The 25580-nt window shown below is 42.2% G+C and overlaps 1 protein-coding gene across 1 annotated transcript; it reads right to left on the reverse strand.

Moving 5' to 3' along the window:
- Positions 1-2239: 2239 nt before the first annotated feature.
- Positions 2240-25226, reverse strand: LOC138974034 (uncharacterized). Its single transcript, XM_070346735.1, has 5 exons — positions 23567-25226; positions 8746-8948; positions 8448-8635; positions 5357-5651; positions 2240-2625 (listed from the first exon to the last, which is right to left on the reverse strand). Exons 1-5 carry the CDS (start codon positions 24350-24352, stop codon positions 2259-2261), a joined length of 1839 nt encoding a protein of 612 aa, XP_070202836.1. The 5' UTR covers positions 24353-25226; the 3' UTR covers positions 2240-2258.
- Between the last annotated feature and the right edge of the window lie 354 nt (positions 25227-25580).

Raw genomic sequence — 25580 nt, forward strand, 5'->3', positions numbered from 1 at the left:
AGACATTTATAGTCGAGGCCTATTTTCGCCGGCGAACAGATTTGCTCGGGCTGCGCACAACAGACTCTCTGACTGAATCAATATTCCTCGGTGTCCTTGCTGATTTAGGTCGACCAGAGTGGGATCCCCTGTTAGGGTTTTTACTATTGAGGTTATTGACAGTCCCATGGTCTCTGAACTTATCCCTAAATCAGCAAGGACACCGAGGAATATTGATTCAGTCAGAGAGTCTGTTGTGCGCAGCCCGAGCAAATCTGTTCGCCGGCGAAAATAGGCCTCGACTATAAATGTCTTATGCTCCGTTGTCCATGACATCTTGAAGCTCAAACTTGGTGGGCTGTTAGAACATCATTTCAGCTTGGCTCACCTGAAAAAATAAAAGAATCGGCTGATTATTTCAGAAAATATTAAACTTTTGGTGGGATCTGTTTTTTTCGTGTCACCCTGTAGAATGAATACCCGCTTCGTCGGGTAGCCGGCTTCGCCGGGAAGAAGTACTTAGAGCCGTACGCCGGCTTCGCCGGGTCCGAACAATGGACCCGCCAAGCTTAGGTCCCTCCCAGATTCGTGGAATGGGAACAGCACGAAAATGATTCAGAGGCCATAATGCCATTCCTGACCATATCGAGTCCCATCCTTGTCGACGAATGTAACCGTGTTAATCACCTTTGGAGGCGAACTACACTCAAACAGTATTGAGCAATTTATAGCTTATCTGTAAGCCCTTTTGAACTGTTATGGCTTTTCAAAGGAAGGCCATTACATACAAATACACAAAAGCCGCCAGACCACATCACAAACAGAACTGAACAATCCCCAGGTGTTGCTCACATAGAGAGAGACACACACACACACACACACACACACACACACACACACACACACACAAACACAGAGAAGCCGTATCTATAGAGAGATAGATGACAGTGTATTTTTCGCGTGGCTATAAATTGATTCGACCTTTGCACTTTTACAGTGAGGATAATTTACGGGTCCAATTTACGTTCTGGACACTGCGGTGACCTTCTAAAAATAGTAACAGAACGCCGGGAATATCCGAAGACGCCCCACTCATACTATAGTGCACCATACGAAGGAAGGGAGGTAAACGCTGAAAACCTGGAGAAGATGAGAAGATAAGGAAGAGTTACTTATAATGGTGAAATGAACACAAAAACCAAAATCGGTTCAGCGCTGCGCGCTGAGAGCACGTGTTGAAATATCTCATCGATGATATTGTGTCCGGGGTGTAGCTGAATACGGTGTCCAAATTTGAAAAAGATCCACCGAGAACTTTGGCGTTGTGATGTGGTCTAGCGGCTTTGGTGTGTCGGTATGGGGGCACGGGTAGCTGAGGTGGAACCAAAATAGCTGAGGTGGAACCAAAATCGGTTCAGCGCTGCGCGCTGAGAGCACGTGTTGAAATATCGACCAGGTTGTGTCCTGTCCCGGGTCTACCTGAATATGCCCACCAAATTTGAAGCAGATCCATCGAGAACTTTGGCCGTGCATCGCGAACTCACACACAGACACACACACAGACACACAGACACACAGACACAAGTCGTATATATATATAGATATAGATGTAAGCAAACATTCGATGCATTCATTTCAAGACACAACATATCTGTGTATTTTCTCAAACACACACACCACCACCCCCCCCCCCCCCCACACACACACACACACACAAAGACGCACACACTCGCAAGCATGCAAACGCACTTGCGTTATAAAATCATCTTACATTTGTTTTACATTTTCGACAAGCACAGACAGCAAAACCTAGACGACATGACGTAATTCTGTATTTGACGTCAATAAAAATTCGTCGCGATATAACCTTCGTGGTTGAAAACGACGTTAAACACCAAATAAAGAAAGAAAGTCAATAAAAATGACGTACATTTTTTTTCTCCGGCAGACTGACATTTGATTTGATTGAAAATGTAGTTCTTTCGAAGTGAGCGATTATTCTGATGGGGGTGGGGGAGGGGGGACACCATTAGAGAACGGGAAGGTTTCCCCTTCACTCAAACCTACCCCAATCATCATCATCATCACCATCATCATCATCATCATCATCATCATCATCATCACCACCACCATCATCATCATCATCATCATCATCATCATCATCATCATCATCATCATCATCATCATCATCATCATCATCATCATCATCATTATCACCACCACCTCGCACATCATCATCATCATCATCATCATCATCATCATCATCATCATCATCATCATCAGCTACACAACTCACCCACACCCAGACGGCGCAGCTCGGCAGCGATATCCTGACCACACTGTGCGCAGTCCAACGGCCACCGACCTGTGTGAGCGTTGCCATGGTGACTCAGCCGTATCACGCTCAGCCCGTCCCCAGGGGCAGGCACGCCGCTGTCGCTGTAGTCGTGGACGTTAACCCTGTGAATCACGGGTCGTATTTCACGCAGGATGGCGGGCGCCGAGCGGAGGGGGACAGTCAACACCTGTGTCTGCAGTGCTGGGGGTATGTCGTTGTTCAGAACACCGGCACACCACAGGTACAGGTGTGGTACTTGCTGCGCTAGGCGTGTTACAAGGCGTGTGTGACGGGGACCTTGCTTCAGGCTGTGACACAGAATGGAGACATGGTGTTAGAGATGTGTGTCTCACTCAGATCCACTCACATGCTGTTAGAGATGGGTGTCTCACTCACATGAGACATGTTGTTAAAGATGAGAGTGAGACATGGTAAGCTGATAATAGAACAGTTATCTGCAACTTTATGAATGCCGTCACGTGATCTCTCTCTCTCTCTCTCTCTCTCTCTCTCTCTGTCTCTCTCTCTCTCTGTCTCTCTCTCTCTGTCTCTCTCTCTGTCTCTCTCTCTGTCTCTCTGTCTCTCTCTCTCTCTGTCTCCCTCTCTCTCTGTCTCTCTCTCTCTCTGTCTCTCTCTCTGTCTCTCTCCCTCTCTCTGGGTCTGTCTCTTTCACTAACTCTCTCTCTCTCTGTTTCTCTCTTCCTGTTTCTCTCTCTCTCTCTCTCTCTGTCTCTCTCTCTGTCTCTCTGTCTCTCTCTCTATCTCTGTCTCTCTCTCTCTCTCTGTCTCTCTCTCTCTCTCTGTCTCACTCTCTCTCTGTCTGTCTGTCTCTGTCTCTGTCTCTCTCTCTGTCTCTCTCTCTGTCTCTCACTCTGTCTCTATGCGTCCCAAGGACAGATTGTAAGAAAAGGCGTAGCCTTAAATCTAAATCCTTGAAAAATAAAGTTCAATTCAATTCAATTCAATTCAATTCTCTCTCTCTCTCTGTCTCTCTCTGTCTCTCTCTCTTCCTATCTCTGTCTCTCTCTCTTCCTATCTCTGTCTCTCTCTCTGTCTCTCTCTCTCTCTGTCTCTATCTGTCTCTCTCTCTGTCTCTATCTGTCTCTCTCTCCTATCTCTCTTTCTCTCTCTCTCTGTCTCTCCTCTCTGTCTCTCTGTCTCTCTCTCTCTCTCTGGTTGCCAATAACTCGTCAGAATGACAGTCGTTGGTTTACCAACTGCTGCAAGTACATCTTTACAAGCCCTGCTCCACGACCACCACGTCACATCATGGAAAATCGCCGGCAATGGGGACAACTTGACGTTTGTTGTCAGACTTGCACCGGCGGCCACTGATGGCGACCCAGCTACACGCTACGCTCACAGTGACACACATGACAACAAGGTTCAATGTTATCGCAGAAAACCACCAAGCCAGATGCGAAGAGATAAGAAGAGAGCCGAGGATAGGAAAGCAAAACGAGAGGATAAGGCAAGTGAAACTTTTAATGTGCCTCTTTTTGAAGCTACACCCAAAAAACAACTGAGTACCGAAGATGATAACACACCTGACACAGACCTTGACACGGTGACCGCTGGAAAGTCACGTGCAAACAGTCGTGACTCTACTGTGTTGGCAAGTGGCGACCCATTTTCTGTTTATTCAACGACATTGCACGCAGAAGAGCACGGCCTTGAAACAGCTGAACACATGACAACAGAAAGCGTGCCTGGGGAAAACTGTATTGACCCAGAAAAAGACGATCCTTTTGACACAGTTAAAGAGTATACTGGGGCAATCATGGACAGGCCATTGCAGCGTCGTCTCCGGGACAGGCGCAGGAACAACACACATCACAGGATTGTGACTAATGACAGCACAAAAGAACCGCTGTACATTTTCGAGACGGACGATCTTGTGCTTGTGTCCAACCCACAGATTGAATACAGCGATGAAGTAACATTCTGGTTCATCAAGCAGGGTTCCAAGAACATGATTCCAGAGGAACTAGGCTACATGCAGCGGCTCGCCTCGTGGAGACCAGTGGACAGATGGAACATACCACAACACCATCTGCGGAATGTTCAAGCAAGACAGAAGATCCTAATTGACTTGATCCGGTTCTACCTTGGTTAACGAACGTTTCGCGATCGAACATGAAATCGTGTGTATTGTGAAAAACAATGGGCATTGAACGACACTTATAGCCTCGTTCAGAGCGCGACACGTCTGACATGTTGTAATGTCAGTTTGAACGGACACTCTTATTATGCAACTTTGTGTAAATGCACTATCGGCTTCGGTTTCGATATTTGAGTGTTCGAATACCCTTCCCCAAATCCAGCCCAACTTGCAATGGGCATATTGCCTGAGCAAATAAACCATTCTGATTCTGATTCTGATTCTCTCTCTGTCTCTCTCTCTCTCTCTCTGTCTCTCTCTCTCTCCCTCTCTCTGTCTGTCTGTCTATCTCTCTCTGTCTGTCTGTCTCTCTCTCTCTCTCTGTCTCTCTCTGTCTCTCTCTGTCTTTCTCTCTGTCTCTGCCTGTCTGTCTGTCTCTCTCTCTCTCTGTGTCTCTCTCTCTCTGTCTCTGTCTCTCTCTCTATATCTCTCTATATCTCTGTCTCTCTCTCTCTCTCTGTCTCTCTCTCTGTCTCTCTCTCTGTCTCTCTCTCTCTCTGTCTCTCTCTGTGTGTGTCTCTCTCTCTCTGTGTCTCTCTCTCTGTCTGTGTGTGTCTCTCTCTCTCTGTCTCTCTCTCTCTGTCTCTGTCTCTCTCTCTCTCTGTCTATATAAGATCTCTCTCTGTCTCTCTCTCTCTCTCTGTCTCTCTCTCTCTCTCTCTCTCTCTGTCTCTCTCTCTGTCTCTCTCTCTGTCTCTCTCTATCTTTCTCTGTCTCTCTCTTTCTCTCTTTCTATCTCTCTCTCTCTGTCTCTCTGTCTCTCTCTCTCTCCCTCTGTCTCTCTCTCTCTCTCTCCCTCTCTCTCTCTCTCTCTCTCTCTCTCTCTCTCTCTCTCTCTCTCTCTCTCTCACACACACACACGTACAGTGAACACAAACCTGCTGCTGAAGACCGCCTCATCAACCAAGACGTGCAGGTGGCCGATTTTAATGCACGCCACGAGGTCAGTGACGGCCTTGTCGACATCCTCCTCCCTATTGAAGAAATCATATTGGTGGAACGACACGCTGCCTGGTGTCATGGAAGGCGTCGGGCCCGCTCTCAGCGACATCCCCAGCTGTTGTGTGATGGATGTGCTGACGGACCGGGTGGTGTGCCGTGTTGACAACACGTGCACATCGTGCCCCTGTCGCAGCCACCGTACGCCTTGCAGCACCAGCACCACCGTCTTACCTGTTGGATCCCAAACAATATTAAGGTTAATATATTGCAGGGCAATGTGAAAACAAGGCAGTGTTACATGTAGAGACGACTTGCACATCGTGACCCTGGTGATAGGGAAGATGTAGGCCCGCGATCAGCCACCTCAACCCCTGCAGTACCAGAACTGTCTTACCTGTTGGAACAGAAAATATGACCTAAACAATATACATGTATTACAAAACAATGTGAAACACTGAAAACAAAGCTCTGTTACATTGAGTCCGTTTTGCCAGTTACACTCAAAACACAGCATCAGGAACATAGCAATAAGCATTAACAAAATGGATATAACTGCCAAGAAAAATCTTATTAATTTTTTAGAAAAATACATTTCATGGAGACTTAACAAACTTTTCTCCGAGTCAGCTGGATGCTTTTCCTTCAGTTGACACATTTTGGATGGAATCAGACAACACACACAGCGTGCACAAAACAAACCGTCCTCCAACAAAACTAGAACGTTCTGGTACGATGACGATAGAGTAAAACTTGACAAAAAACAACGTCATACATATCGCGTTGTGCATTCAACTAAGACGTCATTTGAGCAAATTACCTGGCATCAGTGCACTGTACGGAATCAGAAACATTGTTCTGTCTGTATCGTTTGCCGCAACAACAGCGACGACGATAATTAGTGTTGTTGTTGTTTACGATGATGATAATGATGATGATGATGATGATGATGATGATGATGATGATGATGATGATGATGATGAAAGGACAATTCTTGAGAAGTACTAAAATGTTTGTTTTTTCTTCTTCATAAAACAGTGGCACAAGTAGCAGCATAAGTGATTGCTGGGTGAGGGTGGTGCCGGGTGGTGGCGGTGGTGGTGGGTTTATTTGTCTTCATAGCAGCAGTATTAGCACAGCACCCTTCACACACATGTCAGCAGGTGTACGGTGTAACCTCATTCACGTCATGTCCTACATGTGCGACTTTCAGCCGAGTTTGAGCCGATTTTTGTCGATGAAAAGGCAGGCAAAAGTTGGTACAGCAAAATAGTCGTGAAGTTAACCATTTGAAAAGTCAACCCGAATTTGTATCAATTGCCGGCTTCTGGTCGAGAAGAAACTCCCGTTGAAAACTGCGCAACTTTAAACAAAGACCCTAAAAACAGGGCGTTTGCTATGAATAGCTTTTTCTAGAGGATTAGTTTGTTAGTTGAGTGCACCTAGAAGACCGAGCCTTGATAATTATAGTAGACTAGAGGAATACCCGGCTTCGCCGGGGTGAATCGCGAGACAGAGACAGACAGCGTGGCGGTTCATCACAATCACCTCTGCAGGCGAAGTCCTGTCAAACGGGATTGAGAATTTTAGAGCTTATTTCTTAGCCCTATATTATCTGTTGTGGCTTCTCAAATGCCAGAACATACAGACAGACAAAAGCCGCTAGACCCCATCACAAACAGAACTCTACAATCCACAGGTTTTTGCCCACACACACACACACACAAACACACACACAGAGAAGCCGTATATATATATATATATGTATATCTATATCTATAAATATATAGAGATAGGTGAGAGTGTATTTTTCGCGTGGCTATAAATTGATTCGACCTTTTCACTTTGACAGTAAGAACAACTTACGGGTGCAAGGGAAGCGTTCTGGACAGCGCAGTGACATTCTAAAAATAGTAACTCAGAAACGGGAATTTGGGGTGAACGGCGCGAGACAGAGACAGACAGCGTTGCGGTTCACCACAATCACCTTTGAAGGCGAAGTCCTGTCAAACGGGATTGAGAATTTTAGAGCTTATTTCTTAGCCCTATATTATCTGCTGTGGCTTCTCACATGCCAGAACATACAGACAGACAAAAGCCGCTAGACCACATCACAAACAGAACTCTACAATACACAGGTTTTTGCCCACACACACACACAAACACACACACACACAGAGAAGCCGTATATATATATGCATATCTGTATCTATAAATATATAGAGATAGGTGAGAGTGTATTTTTCGCGTGGCTATAAATTGATTCGACCTTTTCACTTTGACAGTAAGAACAACTTACGGGTGCAAGGGAAGCGTTGTGGACAGCGCAGTGGACAGCGCAGTGACATTCTAAAAATAGTAATAGTAACTTACAAACGGGAAAGCCACACGAAGGAAGGGAGATAAACGCCAAACACTGGAGAAGATAAGGAAGAGTTACTTATAATGGTGAAATGAATACAAAAACCAAAATCAGTTCAGCGCTGCGCGCTGAGAGCACGTGTTGAAATATCTCATCGATGATATTGTGTCCGGGGTGTAGCTGAATACGGTGTCCAAATTTGAAAAAGATCCACCGAGAACTTTGGCGTTGTGATGTGGTGTAGCGGCTATGGTGTGTCGGTATGGGGGCCCGGGTAGCTGAGGTGGAACCAAAATAGCTGAGGTGGAACCAAAATCGGTTCAGCGCTGCGCGCTGAGAGCACGTGTTGAAATATCTCATCGATGAGGTTGTGTCCGGGGTCTCTCTGAATAAGCCCACCAAATTTGAAGCAGATCCATCGAGAACTTTGGCCGTGCATGGCGAATACACAAATACACAAATACACAGATACACAGACACACAGACACACAGACACAAGTCGTATATATATATATAGAAGGCTACAGAGCTGAATTTAGCGTTGCCAGCACGAGAAACTAGAGCTACATCTTTTAGAGAACAGTCCAACATCGACAGCGAGGCAAACAGCATGAAACAAACAAAACAGGAAACAATCTATCTAGCGAAAGAGGCTGTGAGTTTGTCACCTGTTCCTGGCGCTCCCGTAATGTAGACCAGTGGCGGGTCTCGGTTCATTAGGCCCAGCTGTTCAAGGGTCAGAACCAGAAGTGCCAGCCTCCGCCCCAGTTCCGCCACCGCCTGGCCTGCAGTCCGCACCTCCACACGTACGTTGTTGTAGCAGGGGACGGACACCGTGGTGCCCGGACCAACAAACCTTTAACAGAAATAATTCAGATAATGATAAATGATAATTAATACTCAAACGTAAAATATCAACATTGTTTCAGCACTGTGTGTTACTAACATGGATGTCACTTCTCTCACCTGGCTACGATGTCCAGGTAAAGTTGATCAGTGAGCCGAGTGTCCACAGTACAGGCCACCCTGTGTTGCCACCAGGTGCTCAGCTGTGATAACACGGCGGGTGTCACGTGCCAGTACGATGCAGGCTGGGACAGTTGGTCAGAGCAACAGCACAGCTGGACGGCCTCCGCTGTGTTGGCGGCACCCAGGCTCTGACACACCGCCTGCAGCAGAGACATACATGTACAGTACGTAATACTTTATCTTTGTGTGGGACACAAGTATAATTATTTCCTTGGTTGAAACTGACAAAACATCCATCATTGTGACTATGTGCGCACGCTCGCGCGTGTGTGTGTGAGGCAGCAATTGTAAATGTACTGAGACCAGCGCACACTCTCTCCCTGTGTCTCTATCTCTATTTCTTTCTCTTTGTTCTCTCTCTCTCTCTGTCCCTAGCTCTGTCTCTATAGCTCTGTCTCTCTTGTCTGTCTGTCTCAGGTGTGTCTGCCTCTCTCTCCTTCCCTCCCTCTCTCTCCCCTCGCTCTCTCTCTGTCTCCCCTCTCTCTCCCTCTCCTTCTCTCTCTCCCCCCTCTCTCTCTCTCTCTCTCTCTCTCTTTCTCTTTCTCTCTCTCTCTCTCTCTCTCTCTCTCTCTCTCTCTCTCTCTTCGGACCGAATCACGATGCATTGTTTTTGTGTAACAGACTGAAACCAATGTGTACACTGATGTTCGTGGATCGTTCGATTACCCAACCCCCCCAGCACCCCTTTGCTATAAACAATATGAGTTTTCGCAAATAAACATTCTGATTCTGATTCTGAATTCTCTCTCTCTCTCTCTCTCTCTCTCTCTCTCTCTCTCTCTCTCTCTCTCTCTCTCTCTCTCTCTCTCTCTCTCTCTCTCTCTCTCTCTCTCTCTCTCTCTCCGTAGTATGTCTCAGGCGTATTTTTCTCCTATCATGTGTGATAATGGAGTAAACAGGGAGTTACTGCAAGCGAGATGATAAACTAAGAGTAGGTATTACTCATGTGTGATAATTACACATTAACATGCTTCCATTTGAAACTTCGAGGTCTTCATCGGGGATTGACGCCCGACAAAAGCTAAGGCCTAAAAAAAAAATAGGTGTGGTTACGGTAACCCGACCTACCCTATTTTTAGGGGCCGACCCTATAACTTTTTATTACATTTGTAAAAAAAAACAAAAAAACAACACACAAGAAAACGAGTGCAGAAAACGCAATGAAAGCGAAAGCGCCCGAGTCGCACACTTATTTCCCTGTCAAGTAGGTTTAATTTGTACACATTAGAAAAAAAAGTTTAAAAAAAAAAGTGATTGCCTACCTTCCTACCCTATTTTGTTTGGCTATGTTACCGTAACCACACCTAGTTTTTTTGTTGGCCTAATTGAAGCCCGACGGTCGAAGCGACGGAGGGCTTCAATTAGACTTTGGGAGGGCGTCAATCCACGATGAAGACCGAGAAGTTTCAAATGGAAGCATGTTAATGTTATTGTAGTTCAATCTGACGACGATCTCTTTCCTGCTTTCATGCGGTTGTAAACAGACAGAATTGGTTCTGTTCTGTTCACACACTACACACTACTTTCAGTCCACCTACCTGCAAGGGTCAAGTCCCAAGAAATATGTCTCTATATTCCTATCGTATCACTCTGCTCCTGTTTTGTTTTCTTTCACACACATTTTCCCTTTTTTTTGACGGGTTTCTGGACACCAAACTCTAAAACAAATTCTTTCATCACAAAAGCGATCTTTGGAATTGACTGACGTAGTCTGGAAGAATTCACGCATCAACTTACGTCACGTATTCGACGTCATCACTTTGCATTCCTTATGGTCTCCGTATTTCGTTGGCCTTCATATTTCCCACTTGTAAAATGACCCTCAAAGCTAACCGAGACTAGTCAGGCGGTATCAATGCGCCTCGCCAGCAGGTTGTTAATGGATTTTTTAGCGAGTGGCTATCGACAATTAGGCACCGGTAATTTATAATGAGTTGGGGCATTCTGACCAATCACAGGATCTGTTTCATTAAAACCCAACTTTGATTGAATTACAATGTATTTTATCAATAGTTAACTTTCAATTTCGTGTAATGCTTAACAAGGTTTGAGTCTGCGGAAAACACCTGTTACGTTTGTGAATACACTTTTCATTTCTGGTATTGTGCCGTGAGATGCTTTCTGACTGTTGTGTGACAATGGAATACTTTCATAATAAATAACAAAAGGGACACTCCGTTCCCCGGTGCGGGCTAGTTGTTTTCGTTTATTGTCACAGTTGGGGTCTTGGAAATGGCTGTTCAAGTAAGGAAATGAAAAGCTGATTGTTATTGTGGGTTTTTTTCTGATTCTATATGAGTTGTTCTTTGCTACTGGTCACAAGTGGGGGTCAGCTCACACGGACGCATATTTCAATACAGTCTAGGGGAGAAACTGGTCACAAAGCACCCAGTACATGCCAGAGAGATAGGAGAATCGGCACAATCAAAGAAAATACCAAAATCATTCAATAGATATGGAAATATTAAGATTTACTGTGAAAATGCCAGCAAAAATGGCGTCCAAAAACGGGAACGCACACTTGGTGCGTCTTTGAAGACTTACCTCCCGTTCTGTGTTGTTGATAATGGTCGTGTTTGTGCTGTTGTTGTTGAAATAGTATCTAATAAAACTGATGCAGTTCTTGAAATGTTGCAAATTATTGTTGTCTTTGTGAAATGCGAGAGTGTTCTGAGGCGTAATCTGCATACGGCTGATGTCCCACATAGGGTACCCCACTTCGATCAGCGTATCACTCCAAATGAGCTTCATAGCAGAAAAGCAGATACACTACCAACACACTGCATAACAGATCTACAAGTCTGAGCCAGAATCATTGAAATTTACTTTCTGTATAAAATATTGCAATCAAATTTGTTCACGATGTCCCACAAATAACGCAGGTTACCCTCGCCTTCGATTCAAAGTAACTCCAATCTGACTTAATTACAATCGAAACGCAGATGACGAACTGATTCACCACAAATTTGTGGTATTTTACACACAAATTTCAACTGTGTTGTTTCGCGATAAACAGCCATAAACAAACAAATGTGGCGCCGTCACGTCGCCTTGGAAGGAATAACGCAGGTGACCAAGGCTTGTTTCCGATACCTGTCTGATTAAAATCATCGTTTTTTCACGAATGACGGCTCTTTGGCAGATCTGGTGAGTTGGAAACTGTCTATGAATGTTTCATCTAATGTCAAATGCGTACATTCTTGTCGATATTGTTACCTTTGGGCTCATAAATTAAGTCAATCGTCGTGTTGTCCGAAAGTGACTTTTGTCAGCATAGAACTTACTGTGCTTTGATCATTGACTGAGAAGAATCTTCCGATGACACTAGTTCATTTCACTACGCGACTGCAGATCTGCAAGGAAACTTATGGCAGGGGAAATAAGCTTAACTGAAGACGAATAAGCGGAGTAACTGTTCTTCAACGGATTGCTCTCACTGATCTAAATATTTAGATCTTGTCGTCTGCTAGTCTGCTAGTAAGTAGTCTTCGGTCGTGTGAAAGTCACATCTATTTCGACTGTGTGCATCGATCCGTGTAGTGAAATGTTGATCTTTGATGATTTGGCAACATAACTTCGCTAAATGTGCTTCGAGTGTATCTCCCCGTTAACCGCATTTGAAAACGTCTTTTAACAAGACCATGTTTCGACAGCCCAGACGGGGAGGATCCTCGATAGCTCACAGGGTATATAATGTTTTCCGCCGTTTTTTGAAGAATCCTTTCAAATTTGCTATTCCAAAAGTACTTTATGACACGACTCGAGTGGCAAAGAACATTCTCTGCAATTCCTGTCTCAGTCCGTGCAGCCGTTTCGGGTCCTATCGTCATCATACAAACATACACACAGACACACAAGAACCAGCTTTAAAAGTTAGATTATGTAGGAACCATGTGAACCAGTGATTTTTTCTTATGTACAACAGATACTACAGTATTTCTGCTTTATGAAAAGCAATATTTCAAAAACAAAACTAGAGATTTGAATTTTGACCACTTTTCCCCCTTTCTGTCACCAGTACTGAAGAACAACTCATATATGAATCATACACAACGTCATGACGTTTCTACACCATGTAGACATTCCATAACTTGAGAATACGTCATGTCTTGGTTTTCATAACCAACAGAACGTCATCTAAAAAACACATTCTATTCAATCTTTTAGGAACAATTGTCTAACCTGTAGGATTATAGTGTGTTCCTTTTTATGGAAGTTGACATAGGCGGAGAGGAGCTTTATTTCATCTTGATCTTCATTTAAAAGTCACCATGTGTGACTATAGTAAATAAAATGTATCTGCTGGCCATGAGCATACAAAACTGTTTTACATGTAATGCTTTATTGTGACCAACTCCCTGACTGGGTTCCCTCTGTGGAAATAAAGAGGGACCCAAATCAACTAACCTTTGAAGTTCCTAATGTATATTTACCATTAGCACGCACAATTATTCATAAAAGATACATTGGTGACATAGACACACGTCCTGACTATAATGTAAATTGGTTGGACGAAGCAAACAATCCATTGAGACAAATCAGCCTTGAGGAAATAATGACTTGTGTAATGTACCCTGTGAACTACCTTCTAAAGATCTGTACAGAACCAAGGTTCAAGTCAATTGTGCAAATGAAAAACTTATAACAATAACAATCTTCTACACTACTGGTAAAGTACTTGTGCAAGGTAACAAATGTCCCAGGTGGAGGGATGAAGAGTTTTAGCAGAGACATCTATGTCTCTGGTTTTAGTCACTAGTTGACTGTATCAAAACAGTGTATGCTTTTTCTAGAAGTGATGAGTCAAACCTAGATGCTAAGATGAATGAACATGTATCCAGATTAAAACTACCATCTATTTCAATATCGGAGAAGGGAAAGATGTCGTTACATGACACTCTCTCAACACAAACTGCGTCTCCAGTTGAGGAGGAAAGAAATGCTGAAGAACCTGATGTTAGTCCAGTAACAGATTCCTCATGCTCCTCCATCAAAAAAACCTTCACACATTGACACTACTAAAAGAACCTCTCGTCGTCTTCGAGCCCTCAGTCCTGTATCTTCTCCTCAACTTACACAATCATCATCCAATCCTGAAGCAGCTTTCTCAGCAAACATACACTCACTCCAAAATCTGACACAATCTGAACAAATCACAAAACTCAAGAGTCACAAACTTAGTCCTCGAATTCATCAATATTCAATGAATTCAATCAGAAAGCAGATGAAATCGCTCAATAAAAAGAATCAAAAATTACAGGAGCTGTACAAAGATGCCCCAAATATGCTATTGTCATTTATGGAGAGTGCAAAACATCAGATCAAAATTGACCTGAAACATAATCAAAAAGTACAAATTGAAGAAATGAAAGAAGGAATGGAACAATTAAATAATAAGTTTGCTGAATTAAAAAAAATGAACTCGGATCTAAAATCGCAAGTTGGCGATTTAAAAAAAGAACTTTCAAAGAAAAAAGATGTCCACTCTCCTGTCAATCCAGCTGAACATACTGCATCTACGATTTCTTCCTCAACTTCTATTGTCTCTGTTGACGCTGACATGAATAAAGTTGAATACAGTGTGCAGCCTCGACAACACAAAGCTGAAGTACCTACTTTCAATAGGTATGCAGTGCTGACAGACATTGATGGGGACAGTGATGCTATCGTAATGAGTGACTCTTTGAACAGTAAAAGGCAAGACAATGAGCCTCAACTGATTGATAATGATGAAGTCATCAATCAAAACCCTCCCAAGCAGACTTACAAAGAAAGAAGTGTTGGTGATGAACACAAACATGAAAACAACGTGGATCTAAAACAAGAGGCGAAGCCATCAAGGCTCACGTAAGAAATCGACAAACAGTAACACAAACTCAATCACACACACACACACACACACACACACACACACACACACACACACACACACACACACACACACACACACACACACACACACACACACACACACACACACACACAGAAAGAGCATAGGTGAAACTGTGCAAGAAAGCGAGACACTAGATCTAGATCTGTCTGTCTGCTACTTACAAGGACACGACTGCCAACTAGTCTCGGCGCGCTCAAAATAATAATGACCGAGACTGTCAGTACTTCCTTCGCGTGACGTCTAACCCTCTTACGTCATAATGTGACGTCAATGTAATGTGACGTCTTCAAATGTTAGAGTTTCTACCACAGACATACACACGCACAGACGCACGCACGCACGCACGCACAGACAGACAAAGTTACGATCGCATAGGCTACACTTACGTGAGCCAAAAAACCACGTGAGGTACTAGCAGAGGAAAGAGTGTTTGATGGAACTACCCATGTTATGATTGGCGACTCCAACCTCAAATCTGCGAAAACTGAACTTGTTTTTCCAAGATGTCATACGCAAAAGATTAGTGTGTCAGGAATTAACATCAATGACCTTATCCACTGGCTACTGAACATCCCACACTGCCATAATGTGAAACACGTCGTTTTTCACATAGGACTAAACACTTGCTGGAACAGCGTTGTAACACAGGCCATGTGGACAAAAGTGCATTCCCAAAGGCAGTTGTTCATGCATCATCCATTGTGCCTCCTCGTGGAGATCATCCACTGAAGAAAACTGTGTCTGCCTCCAATGTTGCCCTGCAAACTGTGTGTGAAAGTGAACAAGTTGTCTTTACAGACCACACTGAAACATTCACCACCCAGAATGGAGCACCACGGAAGGCCCTATACTGGGACTCTATACACCCAAGTCCCAAAGGAATAGCGAGGCTGGCATGTAACATTAAATACGCTGGTCAGTGATCGCGCTAGGTATTTTTCAAACCGGTATGACGTCATGAGCTGGCTACAAGGCTCTCACGAAAATCGGTAAGCTTGCCAAGGCAACCAGTAAAAGACAAACAATGACTTACAATACATTAAATCAATGTTTATCAATGTCAGTGATATGCGGACGTTTTTTCTCTCCCCCCCCCCCCCCCCCCCCCCCCAGTCAAAGCAACTGTCGCACAACTTGACAGTAACACATCAGCAGCCGCTGTGAGAGAGAGAGAGAGAGAGAGAGAGAGAGAGAGAGAGAGAGAGAGAGAGAGAGAGAGAGAGAGAGAGAGAGACTTCCGAAATAAAATAGGAAAGCAAATAGTAAATGGTGCGAAAAGTATGATGTCTGATGTCTGTGTGTGTAGATCTTTTTCTCGGCGACAAGAAAGATTTCTCCGCTCCCTGATCACCCGCTACATTGCTCAAATAATCTGCTAGCAAATACTTTACATCTGGCACAATCGTACTGAAAGACATTTTGGAGCTCGCCTCCTTGTTAATTTTGACGTCATGTTTGACACCTTGTCATCAATGGAGACATAATCGCAACATTGTAGCGCTGTCACAACAAGCCATCCAAATCTCTCTCTCTCTCTCTCTCTCTCTCTCTCTCTCTCTCTCTCTCTCTCTCTCCTTTTGTAATAAAGTTCTGAGTCTGAGTCTCTCTCTCTCTCTGTCTCTCTCTCTCTCTGTCTCTCTCTCTCTCTCTCCCCCTCGTACTGACAAACGATTTTTGTAATTACTACTTTTTTTTTTACCGGTCAAACCAAATAACAATCGGTACGTCTGACCGACATCCACTTTTTTTTCCGGTATTGGCGAATCTTAACCGGTAAAATACCGGAAATTACCGGTAAACGCGATCCCTGCGCTGGTCAGCCTCGTTTGCCCTCACCCAACCATCGCCCAGCAGTACGAACCGGTGGCAGGGTAACCTTGCTTCCATCTCCTATGTCCGCCAACAGAAGCATGCCGTCAGCTCTGCCAATCCCATCGCCGCCTCTTCATATCCAGCCACCAGGATTTGCAGTGGCTGGACATCAAAACCATACCGGTAGCTCCCAAGGTGTGGGTCAGGCAATACACAGAGAAACATCACCTGAATATGCCTGGTGGGCAAATAAGCAGTCTTTACCACCTTGGTTTCCGCCCCCTAAGAATTACAATCCACAACTTCACTCTACACGCTGGTTGCCATACTCATCCTTCAAAGGTCCGTATGTTAACAATCTTACAGCCTACGCATCAATGAACATTGCGTTTGAAACTCTAGTTTGAAGTAAACAATAGTGCTATGATTCAATTTGACGCTGTCAGATCTGAATTCTTAATTTAGATCTGTTAATGGTGTGTGTGTGTGTGTGTGTGTGTGTGTGTGTGTGTGTGTGTGTGTGTGTGCGTGCGTGTCTTTGTGTGTGTGTATGTATGTGTATGTGTGTGTGTATGTGTGTGTGTGTGTGTGTGTGTGTGTGTGTGTGTGTGTGTGTGTGTGTGTGTGAAAGAGAGAGAGAGATAGAACAATTGATATAACATTGATATTATTATTATCAATCAATCACTTCCCTCATTGTGACAATGCTGATAGCTGAGCTATTTTTGTGTGAGAAATAATACGTACACTACTGCTAATTATCATATGGTCTGTTATCAATGTAATCAAAAGGATCTGATTACATTTGTGAGTGCATCATCATGATTATGTGACAGTATTACTGCTACTTCTGAATTTATGGATCAACAAAGTGCTGTCATTACAATTATCTGTGAAATGAACGGCCAATTATCTAATTCTGTATCATTTGAAAAAAAAATGATGAGTGAAACTGAACTGATGTGTAGAATAAGAGATCTTTATTTGCACTCTTGTGTCCGTGATGGTGTATATTATTGGTCATTGAGTGTATGATAATATTGATTTGCTGACATTATTAAGTTTGATTATTATGAATTTCGAATTGTGACTATGCTCATGGCTGAGCTATCTTTTGTTGTGTGTGAGAACAAAGTACGTACACTTCCTCTGATTATCATATGATTGGTTAACAATGTAATCAAAAGGGGTTGATTACATTTGTAAGTGCATCAATATGATTATATGACGGTGTTGCTGCTATTTCTGAATTTAAGGATCAACGGATTCCTGACATTGTAATTCTCTTTGAATTTAGTAGCAATTTATTTAATTCTTCATCAATTGTCAGTGAACTTATGAGTTCGACTGAATTGATGTGTTGACTAAGAGGTGTTTATCTTCACCTTGTGTATGTGGTGGTAAATAAATTTGGAAATAGAGTGTCTGACAATATTGGGTTGCTGACATTATTCAGTTTTATTATTACGAATTCGGAATTGTTAGTATAACATTTATAATTATTGTTATTATACACCTGTATTCTTTTTTTCAAATTGCAAGCAACTTTTCAACAGGCTTGTATAGTCTGTGAAAAAGGAGTCACTTTTCATTACTTGCTTTTCGTCATTATATTAAAAAAAAAAAATTTAAAAAAATAAAAAGCTTTGAAATTATAAACATTACCATGACTTCAACTAAAACATCTTGGCCGAATAAGGAAGGGCTTCGCATAGGACACCTGAATATTAATCATTTATATAACAAAATGACTGATGTTTCAAATGTACTTTTTAATTCTGGAAAAAGTTTTCATATGTTTGGTTTTTCTGAATCCAGACTATCAGATAATGTGTTAGACTCTGACATCATTGTTCCAGGATATACTCTTATTCGTAATGATCCTGTTAAGGAGAATGAAACAGGCATTACTGTTTACATAAGTGAATCAGTTACATATACACGACTACCTCATCTTGAGGTTCATGCAGTTGAATCAATATGGATTGAAGTTAAATTAAAAAGATCTCCGCCCTTACTGTTAGGATTTATTTATAAAAACCCTTCTGAAAGACTAAATTGGGCAGATAACTTTACTATTATGATGGAATCTGCAACACTGGATTCTAAAGAAATCTTGCTCTTAGGAGATTTTAATATTGATTTACTGAAACCACATAAAAATTGGAATGATAAAATTAATAGCTTTGATTTGCAACAAATGGTTCAGTTACCCACTAGGGTCATGGCTGTTTCTAAAACTCTTATTGATCATATTTATGTGTCAGAAAAACAAAATATTATTGAAACATGCGTTCCTATTTTATCCTGCAGTGATCATTATCCAGTGTGTCTTACCTGGTCAAGGAAAGGTATCAAAATCCCTAAAGCTGGACATAAAAATGTAACTTATCTACGTTTCTCGCGTTTTAATAAAAATGATTTTCTCTCTGATTTAATTCACAGTCCTCTTTCTGAAGTCTATAGCTTTCAGAATCCTGATAAAGCTTTGGAGCATTGGTATAATATTTTTATTTCTATTTATGATAAACATGCACCATTAATTACGCACAGAGTTAGACATATTGAGAAACCAAAGTGGTTTGATCAAGAAACAGAAGATGCTGCAAACCACAGGGATTATTTGAAAGCAAAGGGTGATTTTGAAGGATATAAACGGCAAAGAAATAATGTAAGTTCCCTAAAAACAAAAACTATTTCACTGAACTAGTGTCATCTAAACAAGATTCAAAATCAATTTGGAAAGCCATTAATTTATTAACAAACAAGCGTTCTAATTCACACCCTACTGCCATGAAAAATATTTCTGCTGATAAACTTAATTTACATTTTTCTACAGTGGGGCAAAAATTTATTCCTATTGATAGAACACAAGAAAATGATTTAAATACCTTAATAGATCATTGCAAATCTAAGAGAATAGAGGCAGAAATGCCGCTACAACACATGACTGTGTCTGAAGTTTACTTTGCACTTGTTCATCTTAAACAAACAGGAACCCGGGGTGTAGATAGAATAGACAGTAAAATATTGAAAATAGCTGCTCCTGTAATCACAGACACCTTGACATACATTTACAACTTATGCATTACCACCTCTTATTTTCCAACAGCATTTAAGCAAGCTAAGGTGATCCCTCTGTTTAAATCAGGTGATCCTTCTGATCCCTCTAATTACAGGCCTATTTCAATCCTATCACCACTTTCAAAACCCTTGGAAAAACATATATATATAAACGGCAATAAATTAAATCACCAAAAGAATAGATGCTTTCACCAAAAGAATTGCTTAGTTAGCAAAAGATATTCCAACAAAAAATCGGATGTTTCCACCCACAAAACAGATGCTTCTAGCAAAAAAACCGATTGATTCTACCAAAAAAAGAAATGAGACTTGCAAAAGATTTCTCAACCAAAAAACGAATTATTTCAACAACAAAATAGCTAATGTCAGCAACAAATATAAAGTTTAGTGTACTTTCAGAGACAGAATAGTGTCACTCCATATCATAATCATAATGATAAAATCAGTGTACAGAGCAGTCAAGATCAGTGTGTTCCCTGCCTGATAAGCGCTGGTCTCGACAGCTTTGGGCGCCCGCGCTTTCGCTTCTGGCAGATTGGGATGGTCTTGGCCTGGGCAGGGGGGTTGGTCACCTCCAGACGAATCTCCATGCCCATGAAATGATGACACACGTAGCACTTGAGGAACTCCGGAGAGTTGCAGAAAAACTGATTGTTTTCGTCGATCGTAATCTTCCACACCGACCACCGACATGTGGCATACTCCTCGAAGTCAGCCCAGGACGATGATTCAACCTTTTCTTCGGTCTCTCGGATGGCAGTCTTGAGCTCCTTTTCCAGGGTTGAAGATCCCACGAAGATCGTGTTCCCAGGCTTCAGCGACTTAGCTGGTGACGTTGCCCACGGAAACGCTGTTGTCCACATTTTCAGTGTGCGATGTGGTGCTTCGGTAATCTCGGTGTGCCTTCAAACTCCATTTTCAACTGACAGAATCTGTGTCCTTGCTTGATTCAGCTGAATTTGTGATCACAAATCACCTCTGCTTAAGCGAAATCAGTGAGTCAAAACAATGACCACCACTCACACTGTGTTTCACTGTGTTGGAGAATGACTATCCATTTCTTTTGTTGAAACTATATTTTCTTTTGCCTGAAGTAGTCAATCTTTTGCCTGATTATATTTTCTTTGGCCTGTGTATTTTGCTTTTGCCAGTCTATTTTATTTTTTGTTCAGACAGCAATTCTTTTGGCGGATCAAATTTATTCCATCCAAATCAATCTGGTTTTCGCAAAAAGCACTCATGTCATACAGCTCTTATAAATCTAATTGATCAATGCCTAACCAACATAAATTCCAACAAATTTTCTGCAGCACTGTTTGTGGATTTTGCAAAGGCGTTCGATGTTATTGATCATTCTCTTCTCATCAGGAAATTGTCAATATATGGCATGCAATGCACCACCATTAATATTCTTGAATCCTTTCTTTTAAATAGAAAACAAATTACATTTACTAATGCATCATATTCAAATGAAAGTACTTTGAAATATGGGGTCCCACAGGGATCTGTTTTAGGCCCATTATTGTTCTCCATTTATGTCAATGATTTACCACTTTGCATACGTAATAACTGTTGTTCTCCATTTATGTCAATGATTTACCACTTTGCATACGTAATAACTGTGAATTGTTTGCAGATGACACTACTATTCATTCTAGTCACCATTCCATAAATTATTTGTCAAAAACTCTCCAAGAAAGCATTGATGCACTCCTGAATTGGTCAGAGTTAAACCATATGTCTCTTAACCATACAAAAACAAAATGTATGCTAATAACCACAAGACAAAAACGACAAAATCTATTATCGAACATTCCACCTCTTTATATTAAAAATCAAGTATTGGAAGAAGTGTCTCACCATAAAGTCCTTGGTGTAAAGATTGATAATAATTTATCATGGCATGATCACATTGATTACATCTGTAAGATTGCTTCCCAAAAAATATATCAGTTATCAAAAATAAAACATTTCTTGAATTTCCACTCGCGAAAGATTTTTTTTTACAATCACATCTTGTCAAATATTGATTATGCATCCAGTCTATGGGATTGTGCAAGTGCTAATGTTTTGAAACCTTTAGCCAGTCTTCACAGAAGAGCAGTTAAGCTTATAATGCTAAAAAATCACACTCCTTCAGAATCTGATTATAAAAATTTGCAAGTATTACCATTTCAAAAAAGATTAATGTATAATGAAGGTGTTATGATGCATAAAGTGATGTCAGGATATGCACCGGAGACATTACGTGATAATTTTATTTTGAACTATAACAGACTAAAAATCATAACACCGACTCCACGTATTGACCTTTTCAAATCAAGCCTTCTTTATTCAGGTGCGGTCCTATGGAACTCACTGCCTATTTTTCTTAAGCATAAAACAAACACAGACAGCTTCAAAAAAAATTATATGTCGCACATAATGCAACTAAACATGTGCTGAATGGTTCATCAATTCATTTAAAATGTATGTGCATGTTAAACAAAATTATAATAATATGCAGATCTAAATTAAGTTATGTTAAAAATTGACACTTGGAAATTGTACTTAAAATGCAGCATGACAATTTATTTTTTAAATTTTTATCTGTATATACAGTTATAATGTATTAAGTTTGATGTGATAATTCTTTGATTATATCATTTTCTGTTCTTGTTGACCCTATATTAGAGCGAGGGCTGGATGTAAAAAAGCAATATTCTTGCTTATCTATTACCCTCGATAATAAAGATTTTGTCTTGTCTTGTCTTGTCTTGTCTCTCTCAATGGCAAACACACATAAGCAACCTCTGCAAAGTGTTATCAAGGAATTTGTATTTGTTGTCAAAACTCAAACATTATGCAAAGTCTGAAACATTAAAAATGTTCGTCATGCTCACATAATGCCTCATATTAATTTTGCTTCGACATTTTGGGATGGCTGCAGTGATGTTCACTTAATAAAACTCAATTCTTTGTACCGTCGTGCTGCAAAACTTATCCTGTATGAATCGCACATGTCTACAGAAATGAAGTTAAACAGCCTTAATTTCCTTCCCCTAAAAACCTACCTTGCATACAACAAGGCTGTCTTTGTGTATACATTAGTTCATGGTGATGTGCCCAGTTATGTGCAATCCTATTTTACACATGTTACGCAGAGGTATGGATCTCAAAATTTACTTCCTCCAATTCCTCGTATATATCTTTATAAATCCAGCTTAGCTTTTTCAGGATCATCTCTGTGGAATTCTTTGCCAATAGAAATCAAACAATCCGCATCATTAAAGGCCTTTAAGAGGCAGTTGCACACACATTTGATCACACTATAAACTGCCCCTGATGTCTAGTTTCCATTGTGTACTCCGATAATGTATGCAATGCTCTTAAGTGTTTTATTTTTTATGTTATACTCGACCATTATTTTGATGTTTTACTAGTTTAATACTTTGATTAGATACTGTTCCTTTTAGGTATGAAATGATAGCATGTGCATGTGTGTAGGTATGCGAGCGCACGCTCGCGCGCGCGAGCATGTGTGTGTGTATACGTGTGCATGTGTGTGTGTGTATGTGTGTGTGTGTGTGTGTGTGTGTGTGTGTGTGTGTGTGTAAGTGTGTGTGAGTTTGTGTGTGCGTGTGTGTGTATACGTGGGTGTGTGTGTATGTGTGTGTGTGTGTGTGTGTGTGTGTGTGTGTGTGTGTGTGTGTGTGTGTGTGTGTGTGTGTGTGTGTGTGTGCGCAGTCTTTGCTTTCGTTTACAATTATTCTCTGTATATGTTCCAAGGACAGGTTGGAAGATTAGGCTAAGCCTAAAACCTTTATCCTTATGTAACAAAGTTCTGAGTTCTGAGTTCTCTCTTTCTTTCTCTTTCTTTCTTTCTCTCTCTCTCTCTCTCTCTCTCTCTCTCTCTCTCTCTCTCTCTCTCTCTCTCTCTCTCTCTCTCTCTCTCTCTCTCTCTCTTTCTCTTTCTCTCTCTCGCGTTACCTGTTCCAACTGTTCATCGTTGTCCAAGACTCGCTCTAACTGATCACAGCTGATGTAAGGCAGGAAGAGAGTTTTCTTGACAGTCATGACAGGTCCGATGTCACTCACAAGGTGCCTCACCACTCTCTCCGACTTGTCCAGCTGCTTGACCGCTTGCTTCACCTTCTGGGCAAGGACAAGATCGGCCGGAGGGACTGTCTCGTTCGAGGCACCCTTGGTTTTCCCCACAGACTTAAGCTCTCCGATCAGAATGCCGTGCTGGCGGTGGATCAACAGAAAGTCAAAATCGCCCTGACGATCTTGTGCTAAGTCTTTTGGTCGTGGGAGCTGTTTCGCAGCCGCGGCATAGGCAGGCTCGTTGAGGTAGCTGCCAAACTGTAGCCGAGACAGGATGAACATGGCCTCGTGACGACTGTCGCCAAGCTCCTGTAGGTTTAGCATCACGTGGTTATGAGCAAAGTCGTCCCGTATGTCACTCTCCTGCACTCTTTCTGGCGCGAGATGTATCTGTGACAGTGACTCCTGGGTCCACATGCTGTGCTGTGATGGCGGGATGAAGTGGCGACGGGACGGGGGAGCTGTGTGCACAAGGGCGCCACCAGACGGACAGTCTGGTAACACAAGCACGGGCTCACCGGTACCGGGTGCAGTGCCCCTGAAGTAGGGCACCCTGTTGAACTGTACCGGCGGCACACAGTAGGTACGGGTGAGAGCGTCAGGGTAGAGTGACGTCACGATCTGCCGCCAGGGCTCAGCCTGTGCCTGTTGCGTGTTTCTGGCAGCCATGGTCTCGGGTTCAAACCTTCACTCAATGTTACCTGCGCGCTTTGTTGCTTTTGGGAACGACAGAGAGCTATCCGCGTTGTGCTGCTGGTTGTGATCTACAACTTGTCTTTCCCTTACACCCGGTTAGACAATCAGTCAAGGTTCACAATGTCCTGTTCTGCTGGTTTTGATCAGCAACTAGTCTTTCCCTTACACCCGGTTAGAGAATCTCTTACACCCGGTTAGAGTATCAGTCTCTACACATGCCCTGTTCTACTGATTATCACGCTCAGTGACAGAATTACGCACGTCTGGTTCCCCTATAGCTCAATAGGTAAATCTTCAGACAAAATGTTCCAGGTTTAGACCACACAACGTGTCATGAATGCAGAGTGTGGCGTGATGTGTATTACTGACCGAGGTCGGGTGTGGTTCGCTAACACACGGCTCATAATAGGCATATGTCACAGACAGGCTGACTACACTGTCACTGACACAAGTCAAGTTTCACACACTGTCACCGACACAAGTCATTTCTCACAGACAGGCAGACTTCACTGTCACTGACACAAGTCATTTCTCACAGACAGGCTGACTTCACTGTCACTGACACAAGTCAAGTTTCACAGACTGTCACTGACACAAGTCATTTCTAGTTCTTTCTTCGATGCTGGCTCTCTTTTGTACCAACAGTAGGAACAAAAACAAGATTAAAAATCGTTTTTACAATTGAAATTGTGAGTCCAACAGACTTATCTAAATGTAGTGAGAGTGTGAAGTGTGAAAACACTAGCTTAAAATTTTCTTTTTTGAAACTGCATGATCATTCTCCGCTTCTTGACCCTAAAATGACCCCGCCGTGACCTTGATAAATGACGAAGGTCAGTCAGACTTGTATCACTATCTGGCACTTCCGTTTATGTCTTGATTGCAAAACGAACGTCATATACTGATCAAAACAGTAATGAAGCAAGTTGTAATACAGAGATACTGAGAACTGGTTGAATTATTCCAAGTCCTCTTGTATGCGTGGTGTCGACACTCTGTATATCCGGGGTGCAGAGCTCATTAAATGACACTGAGGTGGGCCATGTGGTATGGTAGCACATTCCTGCCAACATTAGAAAAAGTGTTGTCTATTGGAATTGTCAAACTGCGAATATGCTTAGGTGGAGAATGTTTTTTTTATCAATAAATACATTTAGAATTCAGATACAAAGTACGAGTAATTGGACAAGAGTAACACACG

The sequence above is a fragment of the Littorina saxatilis genome, linkage group LG8, assembly GCF_037325665.1.
Source record: "Littorina saxatilis isolate snail1 linkage group LG8, US_GU_Lsax_2.0, whole genome shotgun sequence".
Taxonomy (NCBI): Eukaryota; Metazoa; Mollusca; class Gastropoda; order Littorinimorpha; family Littorinidae; genus Littorina; species Littorina saxatilis.